Source organism: Manacus vitellinus, unplaced genomic scaffold (genome assembly GCF_001715985.3).
Source record: "Manacus vitellinus isolate BGI_N305 unplaced genomic scaffold, ASM171598v3 scaffold_45_pilon, whole genome shotgun sequence".
Classification (NCBI taxonomy): domain Eukaryota; kingdom Metazoa; phylum Chordata; class Aves; order Passeriformes; family Pipridae; genus Manacus; species Manacus vitellinus.
In genome coordinates, this window is record NW_021940571.1 from 5,576,787 (window position 1) to 5,603,644 (window position 26,858).

At 36.0% G+C, this 26,858-nt stretch overlaps 1 protein-coding gene across 7 annotated transcripts in view; it reads left to right on the forward strand.

Annotated features, from left to right (window-relative positions):
- Nucleotides 1-26,858, forward strand: part of NLGN1 (neuroligin 1) — a 385,816-nt gene that overhangs the window by 177,908 nt on the left and 181,050 nt on the right. For 4 of the 7 annotated variants that reach the window (XM_018079259.3, XM_018079260.3, XM_018079261.3 and 1 more), the window contains 2 exons: nt 2,959-3,018; nt 12,677-12,829. In XM_018079259.3, coding sequence (XP_017934748.1) covers nt 2,959-3,018; nt 12,677-12,829 — 213 coding nt within the window. The remainder of the gene's footprint in view (nt 1-2,958; nt 3,019-12,676; nt 12,830-26,858) is intronic. The other 3 variants (XM_018079262.3, XM_018079264.3, XM_018079265.3) reach the window with 1 other exon arrangement.

Sequence of the window (26,858 nt, forward strand, 5' to 3'; positions counted from 1 at the left end):
GATTACCCAGCACTTTAAAAATATAAATTAAGTTTCATGGGATCCCTATGTGTACAGATAAAGTACAGGTAACAGGTAAGGATTTTCATGTCTGGTGCATGAGGACCAAACTCTTGGTTTCTTGGACTCAAAGAGCATCATAACTCCAAGAAACAGAAAACCTGTCTGAAGAGGTAATGAATGTGGTCCATTACATTGCAGACTGGAGCCAATCTGTGGCAGAAATAATCTTTCATCTCTTTCTTAACACAGTACTGTGAGTGGTATCCGGTGGGTCTGCCACGTTCTCCACCACGTGTGAGTCCTCCTGCTCAGGGGATGTGGCAAGCAGAGCCCTTGTGTTGTGAAATAGATCTATAGCTGTATTAAAAAGAATGTTTAATTTATGACAACTTAAAAATAGGTCAACCCCTTTGCAAAGGAATTGTCAAGCACTGGAACAGGCTGCCCAGGGAGGTGGTTGAGTCACCATCCCTGGAGGTATTTAAAAGATGTGTAAATGTGGCAGTTGGGGACATGGTTTTGTGGTGGACTTGGCAATGCTGGGTTGTTGATGGTACTCAGCCTTAAGAGTCTTTTTCAACCGAAACAATTCTATGATTATAAGGAAGATGGTCTAATTTTTTAAAAAATATTTTTCATAGAACCTCAGAAGTGTGTAAATATGAAGATTACCCAGGTTATTTTTTAAGCTAGCCCATTATGCTTCACCATATTGTAAAATCAGGGATGGTATGAGATCAGACATTTGCATTGGGATGGTTGATGCACTGTGTAATTGCAGCTGAGATCTGGAACCATGATCTACACAAAATACCTCATGAAGGCCAGCTATTAAAAAAAAAAAAAAGTAATGTTCTTTGTCTTAGTTTCATCCAGAAAATAAATTTCCCCTTTCTGTGCAAATTATTTGGAGAAATGTGTGCTGTTTGCCTTTCCAGATTTTACTTTCAGATGGTCCTTTCTGGTGACCTTGAAAATTTAAAAGATAAGAAGTCATTAAAAATGTGTATATATGTGTATATGTATATATATCTCCTTGCCTGTGTCTGGTTCTCCATTCTTAAGTACATAGCTCTTACAGTTCTCAAGTTCATTCACCCTGCTGAAAACCCACCGTGAAATTATTGTTATTCTTTGCATACATCTTTGATTTTTCTAATTTTATTTTTTTAGAAGTAATGTTGCTATGGTATGAGAATGATGGGCAGTGAGACTTCTGAATGTGTGTGTTTGGATAGGGGACATTATCCAGATACCATATATTGTAAAGATTATATTTAGGGCTTGTATTAGGAAAATACTGTTGCATCACTGAGGTTTTCTACTGAAGAGAGTGATTGCTGCAGGTGTGACTGTAAAAATGCTCCTGTTTAACTTATGATGTATAATTCTAGTGTTCTGTGTTTAGAATGAGTTTAAAACTATACTTCTGACTGATGCAGCAATTAAGGTATTCAGTAATACGGTTCAGTTCCTACATTCACAGTTAAAGTTTCGCAGTACTTCATGGGGTTTTTTTCTGTTTCTCAAATTCATGCACCTGGTAAAAACATTTTATGATTTTTTTTAAAAAATGCATCACTCAAATACATGGTATTTTGCCTATAAATGACGAGTTTAATGCTGAATGACTAATATCCTGTAAAATAACAGAGACAGAGAGAGCTTTTTAAATACACGTTTTAATACTCCGCAGTTCTTAGATTTAATGCATGTCTCTTGCCTACATCTACTGCAAATATCAACACATACTGTTCATCTCTTTTTTGTTGTCGTTTTTGTCTATTGCTATTTTATGCATGAGGAAGTTCTTGTTTTCTACTCTGTGCTTGGCTGGCTTTTTCTTTTCTGTTGTTACTTAGCCCTGTGTTCGTACTGATTGCTTTCTCGCATGCAAATTACAGAATGTCATGGAAATGAGAGAGCTCTGAAAAAAAAGGAAAGATAATGCTGAGTTCCAACTGTCTTTTGTTTGTGCGTAAGTGTGTAAAATATATGACTGGAAATATTTTCAGAATGGCCTTTGACTTTCCTTCTGATGCATATTTTTATTACTCAGTAAAGGAGTGGGAATTTTTCCCACTGGAAAATATGATTAATCTATTAATACTTTTTAATGATAAAGGTATTGGGCATAGAAGATTTTTGTCTCATCATCCTTTTATAGAGATAAGGAATTATGAAACTGTATGCCTCGCCCAAGCTAAAACTTCAATTCTACATTCAATACAATTTTTTTGTATACTGTGCACAAAACCCTGGCCCCATTGAAATCAATGGCAAAAGTCATTGTCTTCAGCTGGTCTAGGATTTCACTCTTGTTTCTGGTTTGCAAGTGGATTTTCATGTTTCTTTACAAGTATCTCAGAAGGTGGTCAAAGGTTTCAAGGGTATCTATGGTTCTATTTAAAAGAAAATATAATGAGAGTGTCAAAAATTAAGTCAAACTTGTGCTTATCTTTATAAAGCATGAGCTTAAATGGTTGAATTGAAAATGTGAATTAGCATTTCACAAAAAATATTGTTTTAACTAACTGTCAAGACATTTATTAACCACCTTATTGCATCAAATGCAAGAGGTAATTTGGCAGTTCTTGTCTCTACTGTTCCTAATAACAGCAACAGGAAAAAAAAATTAAATGAAGTAGATAAATATACTTTATGGCGGGGTATGCTTTTAGTAAACAAGCTTTGATTCTTCATTTAAAAACAATAAAACACTGGGCACTCTGATTTTTGTGCTAGATGTTTCTAATAGCTATACCCCCTGGGAAGGTTTTGCTGTAATGTTTGAAAAACGTAATGAAAAATTGGTTGTTATTAACTAAGATTTCCCTCCCTGCAAATGTTTTTCTTGAAACGTCCATGGGAATTTAATATTCACTGTTTTTTTCCTCAGTCTTGTATATTCTTGAATTGTCTTTTTTCCTCCATTTTCTCCGTTCTTAATCCTAGGTCCCCTTACAAAGAAACAGACAGATGATTTAGGTGATAATGACGGTGCTGAAGATGAAGGTATTTTTTGCCGCCAAACTGATTTGCATGACAAGGATCCCTGAAAATCTTTTTTCTCCCCTCTTTTTTTGACTTCTTGTCTTCTTTTGAAGAGTTTTTTTTTTTAATTCCCATTTTTGATGTGTTTTGTCTTCTTGCTTGTTGTTATACATATATATTTTTAATTTTTTAAAAGAAAGAATGTTGTTAAGTTCTACATTTTGATACAAAACAGTAACAATATTTAAAAAGGAGGGTTTTTTGTTTTCTTGAAATGGACTTTTGATATGTTGCATCCCACCTTTTGACTGAATTTTGTCCATACTATTTAAACTAACACTCTTTTAAAGTTTCTCTGTACACCTTTTTGCATGTTTTCTAACCCTATGTATTTCACCGAGTACAAAGATGTTTCTTTTTTTCACTGACTGATCTCAGTTTGATAAACATATACAATGTTGTGTTTATAAAAGGAAAAATACAGAAAATTCTTAAAAAGTGTCTCTTAAGCAACTGAATTTCCCCAAATGCAAACCTTTCCGAATTTAAACTGCCATGAAAAAATATAAATAAATGAAAGGCTACCCCAGCTCCCTACAGAAGGGAGGTAGCTGTAGAGGCAAGCAATATTGGCTGTTGGTGAGGCTCTGTGGAGCTAAACTAAAACTAAAAAATCTGATCCCTTCTGTTTGCTACAAGCATGCAAAGATGCCTATCTGCTTGAGCTGACCCTTAGAAAACCCTATTACCAAGTAAAATCAAAACTTTGAAATGTCAAGCATATTATTCTGTTCATAAATTATGTCTGTTAATCATAAAGCAATGCAGATTTGATATTTTTTCAGGGCTATGAAAATGGTAACAAGGGGCTCTTTTCTTGAGCAGTCTCATCCCTTCAAGTAGATGTGCTTCAAAATTCTGAATCTTAAACACATACTTTGTATGTTTTATGGTCAATGAGTAAAACAAATTACCATATAGGACTGGTAGAGTTGCTGCTTGTTTCTTACAATCTGGGTGGGGGGGAATTGGCCAGATACTAAAATGAAATTTAACTTGTAATATGAAAGGCTTTTAATTAAGAAGTTTTTCCTCACATGGAACATTAACCATTTAACTTAAACAGAAACATGGAGACTTACCACAAAAGATGAAGGAAGGCAAATGCGAGCATTTAACTTCTTGCCCAATAACTGAACAGAGACTTACAAATAAACCCACAATTTTATAAATGCCCGATTTATGATCCTCTACTGAATGTGTATGTTAAGCATATGAATGAAAGTGCACCAGCTGGCCCAGGATTTGCAAGGTTTGATTATTTTAATAGTTGAAAGTCTCCTTTGAAAGGTCTTGTGTGTAGTGGTTTAACCCAGCAGACACACAGCCGCTCACTCTCTCCTCTCCAGCTGGATGGGGGAGAGAGCTGGGGAAAGAAATAAAAAAGTGAAATTATTAATTGAGGTAAAGGCAGTTTAATAGGACAGAAATGAAATGAAAATAATAGTAATAATAATGATAAAAGAATGAGAATATACAAAAGACGTGATGCACAATGTAATTGCTTCCACAATTGTAATTGCTGACTGATGCCCAGCAGTTCCCAAACAGCAGCCTCTGGACAGCTTTCCCCTAGTTTATGTGCTGAGCCTGATGCCATAGGGCATGGAATATCCCTTTGGCCTGTTTGAATGAGCTGTCCTGGCTGTGTCCCATCCTGACTTCTTATGCCCCTACCCCAGCCTACTTGCTGGTGGGATGAGAAGCTGAAAAGTCCTTGACTTAGTTTTAAGCACTGCTCAGCAACAACTAAAACATTAGGGTGTGATCAACATTATTCTCATCCTAAGTGCAAAACCCAGCACCATACCAGTACTAGGAAGAAAATTAACTCTATCCCAGCTGAAATCAGGGCACATATTATTCAGAGATAATTAGGATAATTCAGATCCTCTTAGCTTTATGAGGCCAAGACAGTTTTACATTAGTTCATGACATAATATTGCAAGGGATATTCTTGAGAATTCTTCAAGATCTGTGACATTGAATTAGAAACCGTAAAAGTTACTTTGTCTTGTTTTAACAATATATTTTAAGAGAGCATTTGAAACTTGGGTTATTCACCCAGTGGACCTTAATAGCTCTCCTAAATTGCTGTATAATTGCCAAGACAAATGCTAATGGCTTAACGTTTGTTGAGTCCTTCTCTGCTTAGACACACTTAAAAGAGACTACTCAGTTTGCTGAAATTCAGCAGAGAGTGGTAGCTGTCAGAAAGTGGTTTAGTACTTAGGATCAGAGAGTAGGGATCTCAGTCTTCAGAGAACAAGTGTCCATGTCAGAGAAAACCTGTCTCCCACATTGACAATTGTAGGAGAGAGAAGAAGGGCTGTAAGAACACAGCAGTCAAACTACAAGGGAAGAAACACATTTACAACACTAATAAATCTCTGTAATTTATAGGACTGGGATTAATTTTCTCTGGTGTACAAGTGACAGTTTTGTTCTCCTTTCCATGCCAGTAGAAGAATGCAGGCAGTAATTAGACTTTTACTGCTTCCGAGAGGCACACAGAGACAGGGTAAATTTAAATTTTTATGATCAGTAGACACTAAAGGTCACTGGGATGTCTGCTAGGTCGGTAGAAGCCCTGTCTGCTGAGACCCTGCATTTCCCAAAGGAGGAGTAGTATCAGATGTCCCACGGTTTGTGAACCTGCTCTGCTGCATTGAAACTCTAGCACTTGTTGCACATGTAGAACTGAAGAGTTCAAAAACTTAGTCATATGTATTTGGGTATGAGTAGCAGGAAAGAGAGAGGCAAAGCAAAAGGTCACCTTAGCTGTCTAATTTTCTGCTAACCTGTCTGTCAAACCCTTCACCTTTTGCACTGTGGTAGATTTTGTGCAGGGTAAAATTCTACAAATTAATAACTGTGGAAAAATAAAATAAATTCGAAACTGAATGAATGATGAACTTGGAATATTAGAGAGACTAGGCTATACACAGTGCATAACAACTGTGTCATATAACCATAGAATCCATGGCACATAAACAGCATCCAGTGATTTCTGAAATGCCTAGGAAGATCTCTGGATTAAGAAATCCAGAGATCTCATGATTGTTTATTGTAGTATGCCTTTCTGAAAAAAAGATCTTCCATAGCTGCTTCTTGGATCAAATGCCTGGAGAGCATTTTGTGTTGTGTCACTCAAACATCACAGTTTGATTAGAAGATTTCATTTAAAAACAATGTTCAATAATGCTACTCCCATCTGCTGCTGCATGTCACTACCACAGTTTTGTAGTCCAAACCTTATCAGCACAAGCACTGGAATCAGTAATCAAACTTGGATATCTGGTATGTGCTGCAAACCAGTAGACCAGGCTTAATTAGGTGATTTTTCATTTTTGTTTTCAAAAGACTCAAAGGCAGCAGTGCACATTACCAGCTAATGATCTGCAAATTTGCTGTTTAAAGAATGAAGGTGTTTTCAAATTCTATGAGTGTGAAATAGGTGAAAAGTCAGAAACAACATAAATGCCTTTTTCCCCCAGACTGGATACATTCTTGTTTCTCTTTAACCCTTTCACATCTACACTTGAATTGCTTACCTGTTTTTCAATAAGTGTTGAACTACTCGAGCAGGCACCAAATACAAGACTGTCACCTGCAACCAGTGAGCACTGGGGCTTTCCCTTTTTATGGCAGTGGTGGATTTGCCTATTTGCTGACATACAGGTTTGCAAAATCTAGTATAAATGCAAGATTTAACTTCAAGTTGCTCAGCAGTTATATAAACTGTACCTTCCCCAGTCTAGAAACAAGGTTTAGTTTTAAAAAGTAAAATATTTTAGTCTTCGTGTCTTATCTTAATTTTGATAAGCTAATAGTTTGACTTTAATTTGGCCATAGAAAAAACCAGTGACTCTTCTACACCCAAAGTTCCTATCCACTAAAATCCTAAACATGACTTAAATATGGCAACACAAATCATTAATCAGCCAGTATACCCTGCGACAAGACTTGGACTTCTAGGTAGTTAGAGGTGTATGAGATATCCATGGAAGATTGCTCACAAATGAATTCTCTTCCACCATTCAGTCATACACACCTTACCTGGCACATCCATCTGTCAATCTTGGATCCTCATTTAATCCCCAATGCTATTTGATTATCTCCCAGTTTTTCATGTACTCAGTCTCACAGCATCCCTCTGCAATAGAGGAATGCTATTATTCCATTTTTAGGAATGAGGAATACAGATGCTGAGTTTGAGGAAGCAGACACGATGTCTGTAGTAAAGCAGGGAACTGAGAGTGCATGTCTCAGAACTGGGATCTGCACTGTAATTTCTAGATGATTCTGCTCTTCCCTTCTCCCTTTCGATTTTTCCTTTGGAAAAGGAGATAGATTAGAAACAGATGTTGCTGTTTGCTCACAGGCTGTAACTGTGATGATTCTAATAATTCAGTCTGATGCTCTGTCTTACAGGAGCTGTTGGACTTCATTGAATAAAGGAAGTTCTTGGTCCATAGAATGTCTTAAATCAAAACAAACAAAAATCCACTCAAATTTTAAATTGCTAATGATGCAGAATGCTCTGCAAGTCTTTTCATATGCTTAACAGACTGTAATGCCATTGGCTCAAAGGAGCACTTTTCAGAACTGAGGATCTCCAAAAACCCCTATCACTCCATTAGTATTAAAATAGACTGGGTTGCCAAGTTTAGCATTTCATCTGCCTTCAGCTGTCATGGTAAGAAATAGGGAGGGAAGCAATCTTTCCGTCTGGCACTGGTTGCACATTGTCGGACTTCAGAGATCAGTAAACAGCAGAACACATTTGTCTACCCAGCAAAGCAACCACATGCTCCAGCCTTAATTAGAGCCTCTAATGAGTGCCAGTCAGGCTGGGGTAGCGCAGATCTTACCACTTCGGGTGAGCCTGTTGACTGATACACGTAACCATACTCGTGGTTCCTGTTCATCCTGTCACCCATTCATGCGAGTTCTGTCATTTCCCCTCCCAAGCAGAGCTTCCAATACCACGTCCACATTAAATTTTGCAGATTATATTTTACCTTTACACTGAGAAACTCAGTTCAAATTGTGTTGGATTTTTGTGATGATGTTATTAATACTCAAAAACATGCATAATAAAATTCTGACAGACCTTTAATTTAAACACCTCTTTAGGGCTCTATTCTACTTTTAGCACTGCCAAGCGCTGTTTGTACAGTGAAGAGTCTGTCAGCTTTTGCATTTCTAACCATCATCTTTTAATATTTTAAAATTACTACCTACCTGGCTATCGAGGTCCTGCTCTAATGAGAATCTGCTCCAGATGATTACCTGTAAAAGCACTGGCCTTTTTTATGTTAGGATATACATTCATATAGTCCTCCATCAGGATCTCAGATATTTTCAGGTAAAGGTAATTAAGAATTTGAGAGTGCAAAAATGATCTCCTGGTTTGACTGATAGGAAAATAAACAGAGATAATTCTATTTATCTGAAGCCTGGTGGGTGCAGGCGGTATTTTAAAATAGAAAACATACCTAGAACTTTGCTGCCACTCCTAACAGAAGTTCAGTAGTTACTTTAATAGTCTCAGAACATCTAGATTTATATCTCATTTTAAAAACATGGCATTAATGGATGTTTACATATTAGCACTAAGTGCACTTGCTTATTAAAATGGTAGTGCATTTATAAGGCATTTGATGGATTTGAACTGAAAGGTCAAATGCTGTTAAGAGGCTTTAAAATGATTAAGAGCAGCACTGATTTGTACCATGCTCTACGCAAATATTTTTGACAAAAGCTTATAGAAGAGTTACACATAAATCATGTTACATTCTATTGAGGGGACACATAGGTTTTGCAGCAGCCAATCTAAAATTTTGCACTGTTCTTGTGCTGTTTCATATTTAAAACCCAAGATTTACTTAACACTCTAAATCAAACTGTCACAATTTTTTATATTATCTGGAAAAACACTGCTTGTGACATCAGCACTAAACTAATTTTTTTTGTGTGAAGTTGTCTCCAGGTAGGCTTTCTTCCTTTCACATTTTGGTTGTTCCCTGCAATTATACTCTTTAAGTCACGTGGCCAATTCACATCAGTTTTGAATGACTGAAGCTGTAATTATGTTTTGTTATAGATGACAATTGTGACTGGTATTCACAGTCAGACCCGATTCCCTGTTGTGTGATGCAACAAACATAGAATAAAAGAGAGCCCTAAATTGTCTGTAACATAATTAAGATGCGACATAAAAAGTAGATGCAACAAACATTAGAAGGTACAGAAGAGAGGAGATAATAGAAATAATTGTAAGAAAGTTAAAGTATATGCAGTATCAATAAGATCATTCTCTGCTGTACAGTAAGACCTACTTAGATGTTTTATGAACTAGCAATTTAAAGCCAAACAAATCACAGCACTCAAAACTTATCTTCTGTGTGACTAAAAACAGAACTGAGTTGAATTTGAGAAGGATTTTGAACAGCACTATTCTGACATATATCTTTGAAAATATGAATGTGTCTGCTTTTTAATTAAAGCAATACTTAATAAAAAGCAACAAAAAAGTGCAGAACACAACTACATTAAATCAGTCTATAAATCTACACTTGGCAGAAACACTACATTTACACCCCAATTCTTCAGGTTCAGAATGAGCTGCATCCACAAATAACTATTAATCTTTATCCATGGATAACTATTAATCTGTGTGAGAAAATGTTACTACAGTTTCCTAAGCTCACTCCAGCACACACACAGAAAGGACTGATAGCAGGCACTAGGAAAAAATGAAAGATGCATCAAATCATGTATGGTCAGGTTTTGAAAAGTATGTGAGTATCAAAACATCAGCTATTTTCTTTGTTGAATTGGACATTGAACTTCAATAAACACTTTTGAAAAGTGCATCTTTCTGCAGCTTTTGTACCAATACAGATTTTTCTCCTCACAGAGTGTTAACACTTCCTCCAGTTTAGTATGAAAGGATGGGAGTTTTCATGGGGGAATATTTGTTCTCTTTAAGATACGAATCAATTCTTGATTAAAGTCTGATTTTTTTTATCTCATCCTCTGATCTTATTATTTAATAACATCCACTGTTAATAACATCTGTACTTAAACTACACTCTCCCAACTGAATATTTGTACCTTTCAAATATTCCTGGCTGCAATTGATATGAAACCACCGACCAAAATGCAGTGATGACTCTTCCTCCCATGAAGAGCTGCACAGATTTTGTATAAATCATAGCCCAAAGTCCCACCAGCCTCAGCTGAAGGCTGCACAACCTCACTGGCGTCTCCAGTAGCACAGTACTGCCCAGAACACACAGAAGCACCATTTTTCTGTTGTAGAAGGGATTCCTCTTAGGACTTATGACTTTGTCAAAGCAGCATGAGGAAAACTCATTCCTCACGTCATCTGCTCTGACGCGGCACAGAGGCAGAGCTGAAAATTAGCCTTTTTTATCTATCTGTAATCTTTACAGCAATATTACTAGTAGAAAATAACAAAAGTATGGTATAGACAGAAATCGCTTCTTTATATATGAGATTTTATTCATTAATGTGTGCTTCCATTCTCAGATAAAGGATGCCCATTCTTTTCTAAATATTCCAATATTATTTTCCAGATAAACAGGCCAGTGCTACCAACATTTCATTGCTGTTCACAGTTGGTGCTGTGTAATTCTATGTCATTTTAATTAAAGAAGAATTCTGAGACAGTCTCCCCCTGTGCTACCATCAAGCATACAATTAACTGTGTACAATTTCTGCTGGGAACAGTCACACAGTGATTTCAGATTAATAATTTATTATTGCTTCCATATTTGTATCAAAAGAAAAAAAAACAGAATAGATTATGAACAAACCATCTACTAAAAACAGTGTATGAATTTGAAAAGACTTTTTCCTCAGGGTAGATTTTAAATTTGAGAAGCTCATAATTCCATCCTATAGACCATGAAGATAAATAATCTCCACAGCTTTGCACTCTAAAAATTGCATGTTGGAAAGCCCTTGCTAAATGCTCAAGTGAGGAGAGCAATACAAGCTATTTCATGCACAACCTTTCATCATCCTTTTGGTCTTGAATAAGTGATTGTTCTACAACTTCCAATATTGAAGATCCAATTTCTGATCTTGACTGTTTTGGCATTTTCTTCAAATTAGAATCAATATCAAAATAATAGTAGCAGCTGGCTTTCTATAAAAAGACACTTCTGCACTGATCTTTCTCAGCGAGTTCAAAAAGCAGGGCTTTCAGTGTAACTGCCCTCACCTGTTCTTTACAGTGCTTTAGAAACTAGTCAAACAATTCTACCGAGAGCTTAAGTGAAAGCTTCTTAACTAAGATCTCTCCAAATCAAAGGGGTAAACAACACATCTAAGGTTTTTTCAAACGCTGAAGGCAGCAATCAGGGAAGTCACTTGAATACTGTCATAATGACAAAAAATGACAACCAGAATATTCAGTACAGTTCCTCATTGGGAAACTTTCCTGCGCTCTCTTGCTATTGTCTTTCTTGATTTTGAGGGACTGTTCAGCATATTATGATTTGGGTGGTGGAAAAGGCTCAGGTACCCAGCAAATGAGATCAAGATGCAATTTAATCCAGATGTAAGAGTTAAAATTTACACATTAGCTGCAGTATTTCCTGTCCAACAGAAAAAAACCCCAACTTTAAAAAACGTGTATCAGCCCATACTATCTGTTTTGAATTGGTACTCAGGAACAACTTTTCCTCATGAGCAGCAGTAGTGTTCATATATTCAAAATTTTATTCTGAGTAGATGCATCAATTTGCAAATAGGACTGTTTGGGGCTGAAGTGATATCTAAATTTAAACTCAAAACAGTATGACAATATCTAATTTTGTTGTCGGAGAGAATGGCAGAGCTTCTAAGATTTAAAATTATTCCCTGCATTTGATGTCACCTTTGAGAACATTACAATTATTTTGACCACAGAGTTATTAGCACTGTTCCAGGCAGCTATTTTTTCAAGTATACAGTAGTTTTCATGCTTTAGGAAATTAAAAACCATCTATGAACCTTAACCTTCAGGCTACCCACGTTACAAATAATATTCATTCAAGGTCTGAGTGTTAAACATCTTTAAAGTACTTTTTGCGAACTCAGACTTCAGACCCATCCAAAGACAGCTACTTATACACCTCTTTTACAAATTACTGATCTTACTGGGCTAGAAGCAATCAACAATTATGTATGAGCAGAAATCTTGTTTATCTTAATGTGTTGAATTTCCCTTAGCTAAGGGGACAGAAAGAGGGAGCTTTCAGAAGTGTTCAGCTGAAATGAGCTCACACTTATGTTAGCAGACATTTTACATCCAATTCAGCAGGAACAGACTCAGACCACTGTCCCACTGCACTTGAGTAAATGTATTACCATTTTCAATGCCCTTCTGCCTTGCTGAGCCAGAGTGTTTCCAAAATAGGAATTTTAGTTACGAACAGGCCACAAAGAAATACTTATGCCCACCTGGCTACTTCCTTAATGTAAAAGATGTTGCTTGAGAAACACTTCAAGAAAAATAACCTCACTAAAAAAAAATTAAAATATTGCATGTATCTTCTTTGGTACTTTCTTGAGATAAAACATGTCTTAATATTTTTTCCAGACATTCGGGACAGTGGGGGACCTAAGCCTGTGATGGTGTATATTCATGGAGGGTCCTACATGGAAGGCACTGGAAATTTATATGATGGCAGTGTTCTAGCAAGTTATGGGAATGTGATAGTCATCACAGTCAACTATCGCCTTGGGGTACTTGGTAAGAAGCTTTCAGCTTTCCATTAATCCCTGCTGTCTGCAATGCAATTCATATTATACATGAGAACATATTTGGAAAAAAAAAAGGCAAAAGAACAACAACAACTATTTTAAAATATTATTTGTCATACAAAAGGTTTGTGTTCTGTGGGTGAGATATGAAGACATTGCAAGTGAACCTGCTGTCATGCAGTGGTATGAAACAGGTATTCCCATTGCTGAGCTGTCCAGACAGAAGAGTTCTCTTTTTTTTTTTTTTTATTTTGAATAACAGTGATGCTTTCCTTCATAGACAGGCAAATTATTTAAAAAAACCCCAACTATTAAGTCATAGACAATAAGATTTTCTATTGGAATGAAAGAAACTAAGTTTTGAGACTTTGAAAAACTGAGTGATTTTATGAAAACAACTTTTTACCTGATTGTTTGGATCTTCATTCTGATTTTGAGAAATGTTATGGGTGTCATTCAAATATCTCCGGTATTTCTTTTCCAGACCAAATTAGAGAATGAGTCAGAGAATGAAAGAGTTATCTTTGATTGTTTCTAATACACTCAATAGACTATGCTCATGCTGTTGGTAGATGTGTGTGGTATCCCTCTGGTTTGTATTTCTGAAAAAAATTGCTTTGCTATTTGCTCAGCATAGTCACATTCATGATAAACTTCACCATGATAAACTTGAGAAAATACAATTGTTGTTTTTTTCTTCTACCAAAATGTTGCATGCTAGGACTCCTGAAGCAGGACTTGGATTCTGGGATACCATGGAGATCAGTACAGTAACTTCAGAATACTTATATAGGCATAAAAGTGTTCCCTGTAACATCTGAATGGGTGTGACAAGCCAAGTGTTGTTCATAGCAGAGTTGGTTCTGAAGACCAGTCAACTTTATATTCAAATCAGAGGCATTAGCAGTGTCTGCTGCTCTGGTTTCCTTTTGTCCTTGTAGTCCATTGTTGTTCTGTTTCTTGGTGTTTTGAATTCAATTAGCACAGTCCCCAAATGTATCGGTCTTGGTTTGCTCATCTGGGTAATTTTCTTCCAACGGTTTCATTTTTGTTAAAAATTTGACTTCCTAATTTCATAAGGAGGGAGTGGATTTTGACTTTAGATTTTGAAAGGGTCTACTACTATTGTGTTATACAGGGGACTGAATAATTTCCTGAAAGATCTTAACTATTTTTTGCTGGATTTATCTCCCTAGTATTGAAGGTTTCATTTGTGATATACCACTTCAAGCAAGAAAATTCTGGTATTTTTTGTGTTTTTCTTCCTCCTTCTGTTTTTCAATTTCTATGGTGACTTCAAGTCCTGGACACATATTAGTGCAGCAGTTAATAATTTGTAATCTGTGCCTCTAATCAACATTTCAGTTTGACACCAGTGCTTGTCTTTGATGTCTCAAACAACATTTATCCATAATATATGCCAGCATAAAAGAAAACATCTATTATCAGAAAATGCTGTTTGTTTTTGTATATAATTTAGTCTGCTTTCTAAGTCATTAGTGTTTAGGAGGGCTACTTGCTTGAAAGATGAAAATTAATACACCTCTGTTGATGATAATGGTTTTTCCACTTGCAAATTAGCACTGATCCCTGAGGTAACCCATAGCTAACATCTCACTGAGCTTAGGAGGATTTCATTTGTGTTCATGCTTTTGTGATTCTTTGGACTTTGTGGTCTTTACTGAGCCTCAAGAGGCAGAGAGCTAATTTTATTTTAACTGGGACCTATTACAGTAAAACCTCTAAAATTCACAGCAGAATCCAATGATTGGTATGAATACTTGAAATTACTTTCAAACTAACTAAAATAACCCTGTATCATGTTTGCAGAGGTTTCTTAGTAGAAGAAATGCACCTGTTAACTCTGTGTAGAAGTTGTCCATATATATTGTATGTGGTACAATGCCCGTCTGTCATGTATGAAATAAATATCGATGACATATCATTAAATAGGTAGTGTAGAAACACAGCAGCAATGAGAAAAAAAAAATTGAGCAGTTTACATTTTTCCTTCCTCTTCTTATTTTCTAATCCACAGGTAGCCTCAGAGTAGGGCTTTCCATAATCACAGTTGATATCAGCTTTTACCTGTGAGGTTTTGAAACTCTTGTTCCTTGCCGTTACAGCAGAATGTTGCTGTGACCCTTTGTGGTCACATGAAATAAGATATGGTTTTATAAAAACGTAGCTGACAAATTCTCAGCTTCCCTTATCTGATCATATCCCACAAGGTGAGAAGTCCAGCTCCACTGACTGTTGCCTGTGGGACACTTAGATTTCACTTCACCACCCTGTAAAATGCCTGGTTGTACAGGCAGAAGAAATATAGAAATTATTTTTCACATGAGAAGATGTAGGGAAAAATAAGATCTGTCTTCTCACTTTCATGTGACCCTTATTGATCTGGCTTTCTTACATCAGTCTTTTGTGGATATATGTCTTTATACAGATGATCTCTATGAGTCCTCAGAGTTCTGCCATTGTTTCACCAAGATTCACACTGTGACTTTTCTTAAATAAATAAAATAATAATTCATTATCATTCAATAAATGTTTAGAGCTGCAATAGCAACATTTTCTTCCAGACCAGTAGTGATGGGAGCAAGGATGTCCTGTGATATTAGGTTCCTCACAGTACTGCTATTAAATCCTCAGCAGACTTTTGATGCAACTCAGATTATTTTTCTCTTTATTCTGAGTTGAAAGATCCTTTTTTTTTTCTTATGGACTAGTCTGCTCAAGGGGCTGCTTTTTATGAAGATGTAAGATTTGCTTATAAATAAAATTTTAGAAAACATTTAAAAGTGAAATCTATTTGGTAAAGAGAAAATAATAATAAAAATTAAAGAAGGATGGAGCAAGTGCATTTTAAAAACAAAACCAAAAACCATACAAAGCCCTTGTGAGCTCCCTGGCCCAATTTTATCTTTGAAACAAATCTGAGAATGCAAGTCTGTTAGAAACTGTCCTTAAATAAAGATGATGAAAAACCGAACTCTCTGTCCTGGAAAATTGGGGGCTACTGAGTAAGAAGCCATTGGAAACAGACTATTTATATCTTCTTTAGATTCTCTTTGAATGCAAGTCCTGTGCAAGCAATCTCCTCTAGCAAGGAATACTGCACTAGCAGTCTAATAGCCTTGAAGGACAGCAGAGGAATAAGTGCAGATATATTCTTATGGCTTCTTTTTAGGAAAGGGCAGATATGAAAACAAGTTCGGACTTTAAATTCAACTAATCTGAGACTTCAAATGCTTACTCAATATATATCCATCTGGTAAAAAACAGGCACATTTTATTTAAATTTCATTTAAAAATGTAAAAGGATTATAAAAGAAGTCTCTTCAGCATCCAGAAAAGACAATGATAGACAGATTTAATACTACCAGTGCTGTTTTCTGTGTTCTTTCTTATGAAAACTTTATTTAGACAAGGAGAATGCTTTGGGTCATCATTGGCTGCTACCCCTTTTAATTTCAAGAGGGGAGATAAAGGAGAGAGGTGGTTTATGCAAACTGGGAACTTGTTTCTTCATTTTATTAATTTATACTCTTTGCTCTTGATTATCTTTAAACCACAGGACTTCAATAGAACTGAAAAAGAAATTTTATTGCAGCTCACAGAGTGAACTGGGGGATAGATTAGTGACTCACAGGAATTTCCAGGTTGAGTATTGGTTTATATTTCCCATTTTTTCCTCTTTAAAAGGCAGTGGTTGTCCCTACAGAAACAGTAAATTGTTATTCCAAGGGTCAGTGTTAAAAAGTGGTAACAAATAAAAAGGAAAAATTGTCTGTATTTTGTACATTCTATTTGGCATTGTGAAGGCAAACGTTCTAAACTTTTAGACCAAAATTCATGTCAAAATGGAAGCACACCCATAAGTGAGATTGTCTTGGTTATGTCTTCTTAAATTATAAGCAATTTTCCCTTTTGAGGAGGGTATAAGAACCATTCTGTCACTTAGCCTTGCATTTGTATTGTCACCCTGGAGAATATTGACTGGGACTACTGAATAGAAGACACCTATCCAGGTATTCCAGCACTTTGACCTTTTTTTTTTTTTGCCAGTTAGAACTTTCAGTGCTGAAAGCAAAGTCACTGTAGCAGACTACTTGAAAGGTTGGATGTCTTTATTTAGGACATTATTTCCCAAAAAACTGCACTGAAATCACTGGGGCTCTTCAGTGCAGTGCATCCCCCTGTGACAGAGCCTAGTTGGCCATAATTTCAAGTGATGCAATAAGGAACAAAGGTACTGGAAAGGTACTTGCTACTCATTCACAGGGCTGTTCTTTGAAGAAATCTGCTGTGTTTTGAAGCTCAAAACTCAATTTTTCAGTAGTGTGTTGTGTGACTTGACTGTGCTGGGCTGCAACATTCATGTCAAATAAAATACAGAATAGTGAAAGAAAACAGAACAAAGCAAAAATACTATCACAAAAGTTCTTTCCTACCTTAGAGCTTTCTGGATAACGTAGTAACAGAAGACGAGTCTTATTATGCCTTAAAATGTTTTGTTGCTGTGTGTCTGAAGTTATTAGGAAAATGCATTAGGTTTCAAAGTACATATTGCTGCTATGCAGGCTCATGCCAACCAGCAATTTCTTATAGGCTAAAGAGGTGTTGAAATGCAAGGATACAGCCCTGCAGTAAGTGTTGGGCAGTCTGTGCCAAGCCCAGCATTTCTGCCATTATCCATCTTGCTCTCAGCAAGATGTTGCACATTCCCAACAGGCAAAAAAAAGATTAAAGCACAACCTTTCCTTTATGAGTAAGTTCTTGCACATGGGTTTGTTTCCCTTACTATAGTAATTCTAGAATGTAGCCTGGTGAACCTTTTCATGGGATGAAGAATTATCAGTTGACCATTTGCAGTTCACAGAGATGAGAATGTACTATAATGAAAACTACTTCAGAACAACTTGGAAGTACCTGCCTGTTTCAGGAGTCTAATTCCATTGGGATTGACTGGAAGGTAGTGTCTTGTTTGGTTTTGATACTTTCCTCTTTTTAAATGGAATAAAATACCATAATTTTTCCTATTGCTTTCAAATTAGATCTGTTTGTTTCACTGTTAATCTAATTTATGAAACTGATTGATCTTAGTTTTGGTAATTATTTACTTTGTATTTTTTCCATCACATGGTTTGGATGGAGTATTTTCTGCCTTGCTCTCCTTATTTTGACAACAGGGTAGTACTGCTGACAGTATTAAACAGAGGATATCTTTAAAATATGGTCCAAAATAATACATAAAATTTAGATATAACCCTTTTAAAAATTGCTTCATCTCAGATTTAAAGCTTTGGTCAACTTCATAAAGATACTGTGATGAATTAGTGTCCTTAATATTACTTAAGTATTTTTGCGTATATAACCTGTCATATTCTTATTCTGCAATCTGGAGATTGTCTTTCCTTCTGAAAATGAGCCTTTTTACTTCAGTAAAAGTAAGCATCTCATGGCATAGTGACTATTCAGTGAAAGTAACAGTGCAATAAGAAGGTTTATGTTAGTTAGATATCAAAGGAGATAAAAAATGTACAAAGATTCTTTTTCCTACGTTAGTTAGACTATGGAGTTTTCTTTTATAGTTCAAAATTTAATATCCAGTAAAACTGGGAAAATGTTTGATCATTAGCTTTGGTGACAAGCACATCCATTATCTTTTTATGAAACCTTAAAGGTACTGTCAGGAGATGGCATTTTATTCCAGCTTTGCTGCACCTCCAAAGGGTCTCTGATGAGCCTTTTTTCTATTATCCATTTCCTAACATGTTTGAGTAAAAATGATAGATGAGCAGAAGATTATATATTATTGCCTAATTAAAAGTACATTACATTGAAAGTGAAGATGGGAAATTAATAGCAAAACACATCAAAATGTGCAGTCAAAAATCATTGAAGTTTTCTGAATTGGAAGAACATGCAGCGAATGTTAATCTATAAATACTTTCAGGGACCCCTGGCAGCTTCATAACAGTTCTCCTTTACACATATGAATATGAAGTTGCTTATAAATGAAATTTTAATATTTTGGGATTGTGCAGTAGGGAACATGTCCACAAGGCCTGATCTGATCCCACCTCAGCCTTGGGCATCAGTGTTTCATGGTATAAAACCCTCCAAACGAATTTGATTCTAGATAAATGGAAGAAGTTAAGATAGAGCACTGCAGTTATCTATTCCCCCTGGTGCTGTACTTCACAAGGTCTGATTTACGCACACTTAGAATTCTAAAAATGTATTAGACAATTCTTATTTAATATAGCAGGTAACCTCAGGGCAGCCCAGTTTGCAGGAGGCCCAAGCACAGCTCATCTAGATTTGCAGTGTCCTAATTTCTTAGGTCCATTACTAGAATTAGCATTCAAATCTCAACCCTGCTGTAATTAATGACATTTTAGAGGTTGGTTTTTTTTTTTGTGAGCTTGTACCAGCCAAAGGGAGTGGGGTATGCAGTGAAGCAGAGAAAGGAAGATTACCACACTTGAATCTGTACCATCAAAATGACAAAATGGACTGGCGGTAAACAATAGGTTATTGACTGGAGATGTTTAAAGGGTCAACTGCAGTGCACAGCAGGCAAGATATTTATGAAATGAGAACTCTGAATATATAGTGCACTTTTAAAATGAACCATTTCTTTTCTATTTGAGCTTTTTGTAGCACAGCAAATTGACATTATCCACCTGCTTGGATAGATGCATACACACACCAGCTTCTCTATTTTTTAGGGCACAAAGACATCATCTTATTTGCCATTGAATAGGTTTCTATCTTGGTACAGGCACATTTTAAATAACAGGTTGATTTTAACATTTGTCACTAGGCTTCTTTTTTAGTAAACAGAAAAATAACAAACAACAAACTTTAAAACTAATAATTTTGGCATGAGAGCAGTTTGTGTCTTTTCTGCCAAGAAAAATTACTTTTTTCAAAGACAAATTTCCTTCATCAATATTTAATCATATAATAAAAGTATTCCAGTTTTTCTAAATAGCAGATTTATCTTCGACAGCATAATAAACTTCAACATGATAATATTTGCAAAATAGGAAAGAAAAAGCGTTTACTGAAGACAAGTAATATATACCTTACTGCCTCAGAAAAAAAAACAACATCAAAATCTTTGACCCTATTATCCGACATGAAGTTATTTGTAATTTTTATCACCTAGCTCTGTGTACTTTCCTCTAAGTAGTATCTCACCAAATTACTTTTACAACATCACCGATCCCCATGCAAACCCTTTAATCTGCAGTATTACTGATGTTTCAGCTGTACAATAATAACCTGTATTCTGCACTATACACTATCCTAAGCCTTTGGCTGTCTTACGATGGGAGATTTGTCAGGAAGCCAGATTTGGCCCTATCCTTAGAAACAAACAGAATTTAGGCTCCTCTGCCTTCACCCGAAAGCCAAACTTCCCAGGAAAGGATCTGTCTGACTATAAACCAAGACATGGGGATAAATTAGGATTTTTATGCAATCTGTATCTCACTGCAGACCATGCCAACACAGAAATAATCCTCTGAGTTTCTAATATTGTGTTTTGCAACCAAAGCAGGGAGACATTAAGAAATACTGTACAGCTCAGCATCTTGGGGAGGTCTGTGCCCAGTCTGGGTGGGTCGGGCACTCTGCGCTCCTCAGTTTTGTGCTGCTGTAATTCGTGTCCAGAAAAAGAAGTGAATGAAGATTCTTTTAACATTTATGACAGAACTGGCAGGACAAGTGGATAGAATACTTCTAAATTCCCAATTCACTGCATTTAATTACATATATTAAAATAGTTCTCTGAAGCTTAAATTAAGCACTTCTGTATACGGTGGGGCTTTGGAAGCAACAGATAACTTGACAGGGATTTCCATTGCAAATGTTGCTCTCATTTTTCACACATTTCAAATGCATAAAATTGCTCGTTTTATGGGTTTTTTTGGTGTGCAAATTAGTTTACATTTATAGGTACTAGCTCAAATACTGTTCTGATACTTCCTTGATGTAGTACCTCATGATATTTTTGAGTCAGCTGAACAAGATCTGTATTTTAAGGTTGTAACAGCACTTTTTAATGGTTCAGAAGAGTAATGTGAACAATAGATCTAGAGGAACAAAACTCTCTTGGCAGCAGTACTGGCAAGAGAGGGTCCTAAATTCTTTTTCTGTTTAATGTGTGATCCATGTGTAAATACCTGCCTTAGCCAACATAGAAAATACTACAGTAAAAATGTAGCAATTTACATTACCTTCCAATGGAGAATATATAGATTGTTTGATATACTGAGTTCTTACATCCCACAATGTACTGGCAAATAAATATCGTTTTGGCAAAGACTGCATTTGAATATATTATTACATGAAAAAGTGCTACATGAAGGCCTATGAAAGGCCAGAGGAAATGATGTATATTGGTTAACATCCCTTGTTAAGCAAAATATGAAAATTGCCTTCCAGCAAACATAAATAATAGATACCAATGTATTTGTAAAATTATTTTGAATATATCTTGTCTTGTATATGTTGTGAGCTAAAAATATTTTTGAGAAAAGAAAGAATACTTATATATCTTAATTAAGTATTTGAAATATGTCCTCCATGTTTCAGGGATTTTATTGCTTGAGAAGCAAGACACAAATAAATCTTACTGGTGTTTTTCATTATTCTGCAGTAATTTTTCACTATTTTTTTTTCAAGATTCTAATGAAATAGAATGAAAATGAGGTGAGCAGTCTTTCTCTGGGAGACTCATTGCCCATTCAAGAATTCTACTGGGTTTAAAGATTATTTTTCTGTATTTTTTTGGTCAGGTCTTGAATGTTTGTTTTTATGAAATCTCCAATACTCATTATTATTTGTTTATTTTCTCAACACCTTTCACCAGGGTTTTAGTTGAGGCATCTTAAATTGCCATAGTATGCTGAAAAAATTCTTTGCTTTTTATTGATGGAGAATGAAGTGTTCAGTACAGAAGTACAAAATATAAAGAGAGAAGAGGCATAACACCATGTAATTTCAAATAATTTCAGAAAATAAGAGAAACATATCCCTAACCTGTTTTCCTTACTTCAGTTCTAATGTTCTACTTCAGTTCTTACTTCAGTTCTAACTCATGTCCCATGAGTTTGGCAAGCACTTATTTGTATGACCTCACTAATTTCGACAGGAAACACACAGATAAATTAATTTCTTCCAAAAAAAGTTCATTTCCATCTTTACTTGTTGGTATAATTGCACATTAGTTGATTTGCTTCTATGATAAAATTTTCCTTTCAACTCCAGGTAGACACCCCATCTCCACTGGAGATGGGTTTGCATTTCATCTGTGAGGCTTTGCTGAAGCAGGGAGACACAACAGGGTGTGTTTTACAGAGCCCTTAATGCACATCCCCTGTGCCTGTGAGGCACGAGGCCAAAGGCCATGTGCTTTCAGCTCCACATGAAACATATTAATGACCCTGTAAAATACACCCGGAGCATCCTAATGCTTCTATAATTATTCACTTTATTATTACATGCTTCTGGAAAAAAAATATCTCTAAATATTTTCTTTTCTCTTTTATATAGTCCTTAACTAAGAAGGCTAAAGGATGGCAAGGAAAATGTTCACATTAAAAGGAGTATTAACTTTCTTTTTACCAATTTTTTTCTGATCATTTACCTCTCTTACAAGAAAAGGCTGATGGAACTGGGTTTGTCCAGCTTGGAAAAGACAAGGCTTTGGAATGACCTGACTGTGATCTTCCAGTATCTGAAGGGAGACAACAAGAACTATGGAGAGGGACTTTTACAAGAGCCTGGAGTGACAGGACAAGAGAGAATGGCTTTAAACTGAAAAAACAGTAGTTTTAGATTGGATATTAGGAAAAAATTCTTTACTCTGAGGTTGGTGAGGCACCGGAACAGGTTGCCCAGAGCATTTGTGGATGCTCCATCCCTGGAATTGCTCAAGGCCAGGCTGGACAGGGCTTGGAGCAACCTGGTATAGAGGAAGGTGTCCCTGCACGTGGTGGGTGATAGAACTAAATGATCTTTAAGGTCCCTTCCAGTCTAAACCATTCTATGATTCTATGATTCAAAATTTTCTCTTCTAACACTTCATGGGTTTGCACATCCTGTGTGTTCAAAGCTTAAAAACCATTTCATTGCTGAGTTGCTCTTCCTGCTGTAATTGATAGCTGTTTGGATGCACATTGTTTGGATTTTGATTCTCATTAGGTTCTTGAATTTTTATTAGCGATAACTTTAATAATGAACTTTTATAATGTGTGTTCCCTCCAGCTGAAGATGTGTATTCAAAATGTTATTGATATTACGAGATAGCACCTGTATTTTCCAGCAACCATAAAATTCAGCATCTGTGGTAGTACCTGAATTTCATCTTTGCAGTTGTTTCTAAGCTAAAAGTTATAGAAGTAAAGATCACATAAAATAGTATCAGATCTAAGGCTGAGAAGGCTAAGATAATGAATGGTTGAGTGAGGATTATGGTTATGGTAAAAATATATTTTCGTGTAGGAGGTTCTTGTTGAAGGTGATTTTGGCTTGCTAGAATTATAAGAGGTAGAAGTCAACAAGATAGTATAGAAGTAAAGTTTGAAATTTAAGGTTCCATTCTTAAATGACTTTAAAACTATGCACACGTGTCCTTTTCTTTCCCCTTCATAAGCACATAATGTTACTTTTCCATCGTTTGAAAGTTCTATATACTTTTTGGCTGTTTTCTTTTTATAAATATTTCATAGGTAGTGTTTTGATCTCTGGTTCAAATTCAGCCTTGGCAGCCGAGGTTTTTGTTGAAAAGTTTCTTTTGAAAGTACTGCGTACAAACAAATTTACAAACAGGAGTATATTCAGTAGGGGTAGTGGAACTGATAATGTTGAAAAAGTATTATGAAGAATAAATGTTCAGTTTTAACATTTTTTTTTTCTTGAGACATACAAAATATGAAAAAAATAGCATTGCTTGGCTATAGTGCATCAAAGATTCAGCTGAGGGTTAGAAGAAATCTGAGTAATCTCAAAAACTCCTCTTGCAGACAATGTTGTCTTGCAAACACATCCACTTCCAGGCTATCACAGAGCAGGTCCTCTTGCAAGATGGTTGCAAGTAGCTGTCACTAGGAACCATCACCTTTGACAGAACCTGACCTATTTTTGCTAGGACCAACTACACATAGGAAATACTGTGTTTTGTGCCAAAGAAACAGCAACAGCATTTTGCATCTGTAGAAGAACCACTTAATGCAGCATCCCTGAAAGAGGTGTAAGTTCTGTTTCTGCTGCCTAGAGCACTAAAGAAAACTGGGTCTATGTATTTATTTTTCTCTTTTATTCCCACTCTTGCAAGCACTTTTGTGGATTCCCACTCTTCACAGTGTTCCAGAATGGCTCTGGATAAGTTTTGGATATTGCACTCATAGAATGTGGGTCCTGCACTGCTTTTATATGATTCCCTTACAACACTCCAACAAAATAATATTGGAAAATGAGCCCAGGTAGGTTTATTTCCCATTAATGATTGAATGCTGACATTGGGGTGATGGAAATAGATAAGTTCCTTTGTCTGACTGTACAGATGACAGCTTTTGTCACGAGACTGAGCTTTTCATTTACACAAGTGCTTAGTCAGTCTTTTGCTGCTAAAACTTTTGAGTTCTTTAAAAGCTTTTTCTATCACATTCGCTGTAGTTTCCTCCAGGGAGACCTGCATGATTTAGGAAAAGATAATCAATCTCACTGAAAGAAACAAAATTACTTGTGACGATCAATGTGTGCTTATAGTTACTTGTTGTTAAAACCATCCTGCAAAGTTGCAGAACCCAGCAGAAACATATTCAGAACGTGGTTCTTAACTTCTCCCTGCCAAGCAAGCAATATGCAAAATGTCAAAGAAAAGTAAAACAAGCATATGAAGGGGTCTGGCTTTCACTAGTTTCAATTCGAGTTTATATAGAATGAGGAAGATTTTAAAAAAACAACTCAGACTCTTTCTTAGTAGTGTCTAGCAAAAGGACAAGTGACAATAATAGCCCAATAATAGAGGAAATTCCAGAAATAAAAATCTTGTTTATTCTGAGGGTGGTCAGATGCTGGATCAGGTTGCCCAGAGAGGCTGGGGAGCCTCCAGTGCATGGAGATATTCAAACCCTGTCTGGACACAGACCTGAGTAATGTGTTGTAGTTAACTCTGGTTTAGCAGGGGAGGTGGTTTCCAGAGGTTTCCAGAGGTCCCTGATGCCTCAAAGTTGTGAGTCTGTGATCTTAAGGCAGAGTAGTGGGAAAACTATGAGAGGACAGATGAACTATTCTCTAGATAGGTACCTGATCTTTTAACTCCTGATTATCATTGTAAACCTTGTCTCTGCATAGTCTGGGCTCTCATAAAAATGAATTAGACCATTATAGTTGTCTTAGGCAAAAAATATGCTTTTCTGCAAAGCAATAACCACACTACTACCTTTTTTTTTTTTGACGTGAGTAGATATATCATCTACTTGCACGTGCTGTGGTTTCAGACTGTGGCTCACTGGCACAGAGAGGATTACTTATGGTACCATCCCAGTGGAGTAAACCAGCTCTGTTTTGACAGTCTGGCAGTGAGAGATAATGATCTGTCTCCTGAAAACTTAACGGTGGCTTATGTGCAGAGCAGAGATGCAGAACCTTTTTCACACCTAAGCCTTTCAAGGTCTTTTGGTAAACCCTGCGCTTATCATAGTATTACACAGAAATTAAATGGGGGGTGGAGGTGGGCGAGAATCACGTGGTCACAGGTTGCATCAAGTGAAATCTTATGCTGTAGCTTTTTCAGTTGGAATTTGGATTTTCAGGAAAGGAGCTCCTGATTTTAAGGAATCCTAAAGATTGCCTGTGAGTTATAAGGAATGGAAAAGTACATTATCTCTCCTTTCTTTGCCTGTTTTTCCTCTTAGGAAATGGTCCAGTGTAAACTGGGTCTAAACCCATGAAATGTTGGTTGGTTTTAGTTTGGTGACAATCATTTATGTTCAACCTCCAGTCACTGAGCTATATGGCATCCTCCTGTTTTTCTTTTCTTTTTTGTTTTTGTCATGCCAGGGTATTTCCTCTGTGCTACCACTCATCTCACTGTTCCTCTTCCACACAATTTGGCAATTCCTGAGCACACATTTTTTCACATCTTTTGACACGTATTTGAAAAATCACATGTTGATGAAGGCCAATTTCTTAACTAAAAACTGACTATGCTACAGGTGAATACATCACTTAGGGTACATTAGTGAAATTCTAAAACCTTATTTTTTGAAAGCTGATCATATACTAAAAGCAGCAAAAAGGAAAAAAAAATAAATTGCCAATTACAGCTAATAGCTTTCTGCATTTGACATGAACATAGCAGATTGAAAGTACTTTTAAAAGCAGCTTCTCAGTAAATCCAAGTAGTGAAATGTTTTGGAATGAAGCAATTGCAAAAAGCAGGTTAAATGTCCTGTGCTTAACAACTTGCAGAATATAGAAGTCTGTTTAAAAGACCTCTTTGGGGATTTCTCTGTAAGAATACAACTGATAAATGTGTTTGTTTTGTTTTCCCTTGAGAGTGTTTACATACATCTGATATTATTTACTGCATCTCCATAAAAAAAACCTCCTAAAAAATGTGTTTTAAAAGAATGCCAAAAAAAGATAACCCAATGCTAGTAATAAACCTTATTTTATTAAACGTTTTCAGTATTACCAACTCTTTAATATCAGTATCTCTAAGGTAAACCAAACAAGTTGAAGTACTTTTTTTCTGAAAGCTGAAAATGTATTTTGTATATTAAGGCACTCATTTTTCAGAAGGAATATCATAGTAGTTTTAATGATGGAAGAATTTTGAAGAAAAGCCAAGAGCTTGTTATACTATGATAAGTCAAGAAGTAAAGATGACTCACCAAAATAGGGCTTTCTGAACATTTTTTATATATGTATTTTTCAGTGCTGTGCAAAGCACAGATGAAAGGTTAAGAGAGTAATAAACAAAGCTGGAA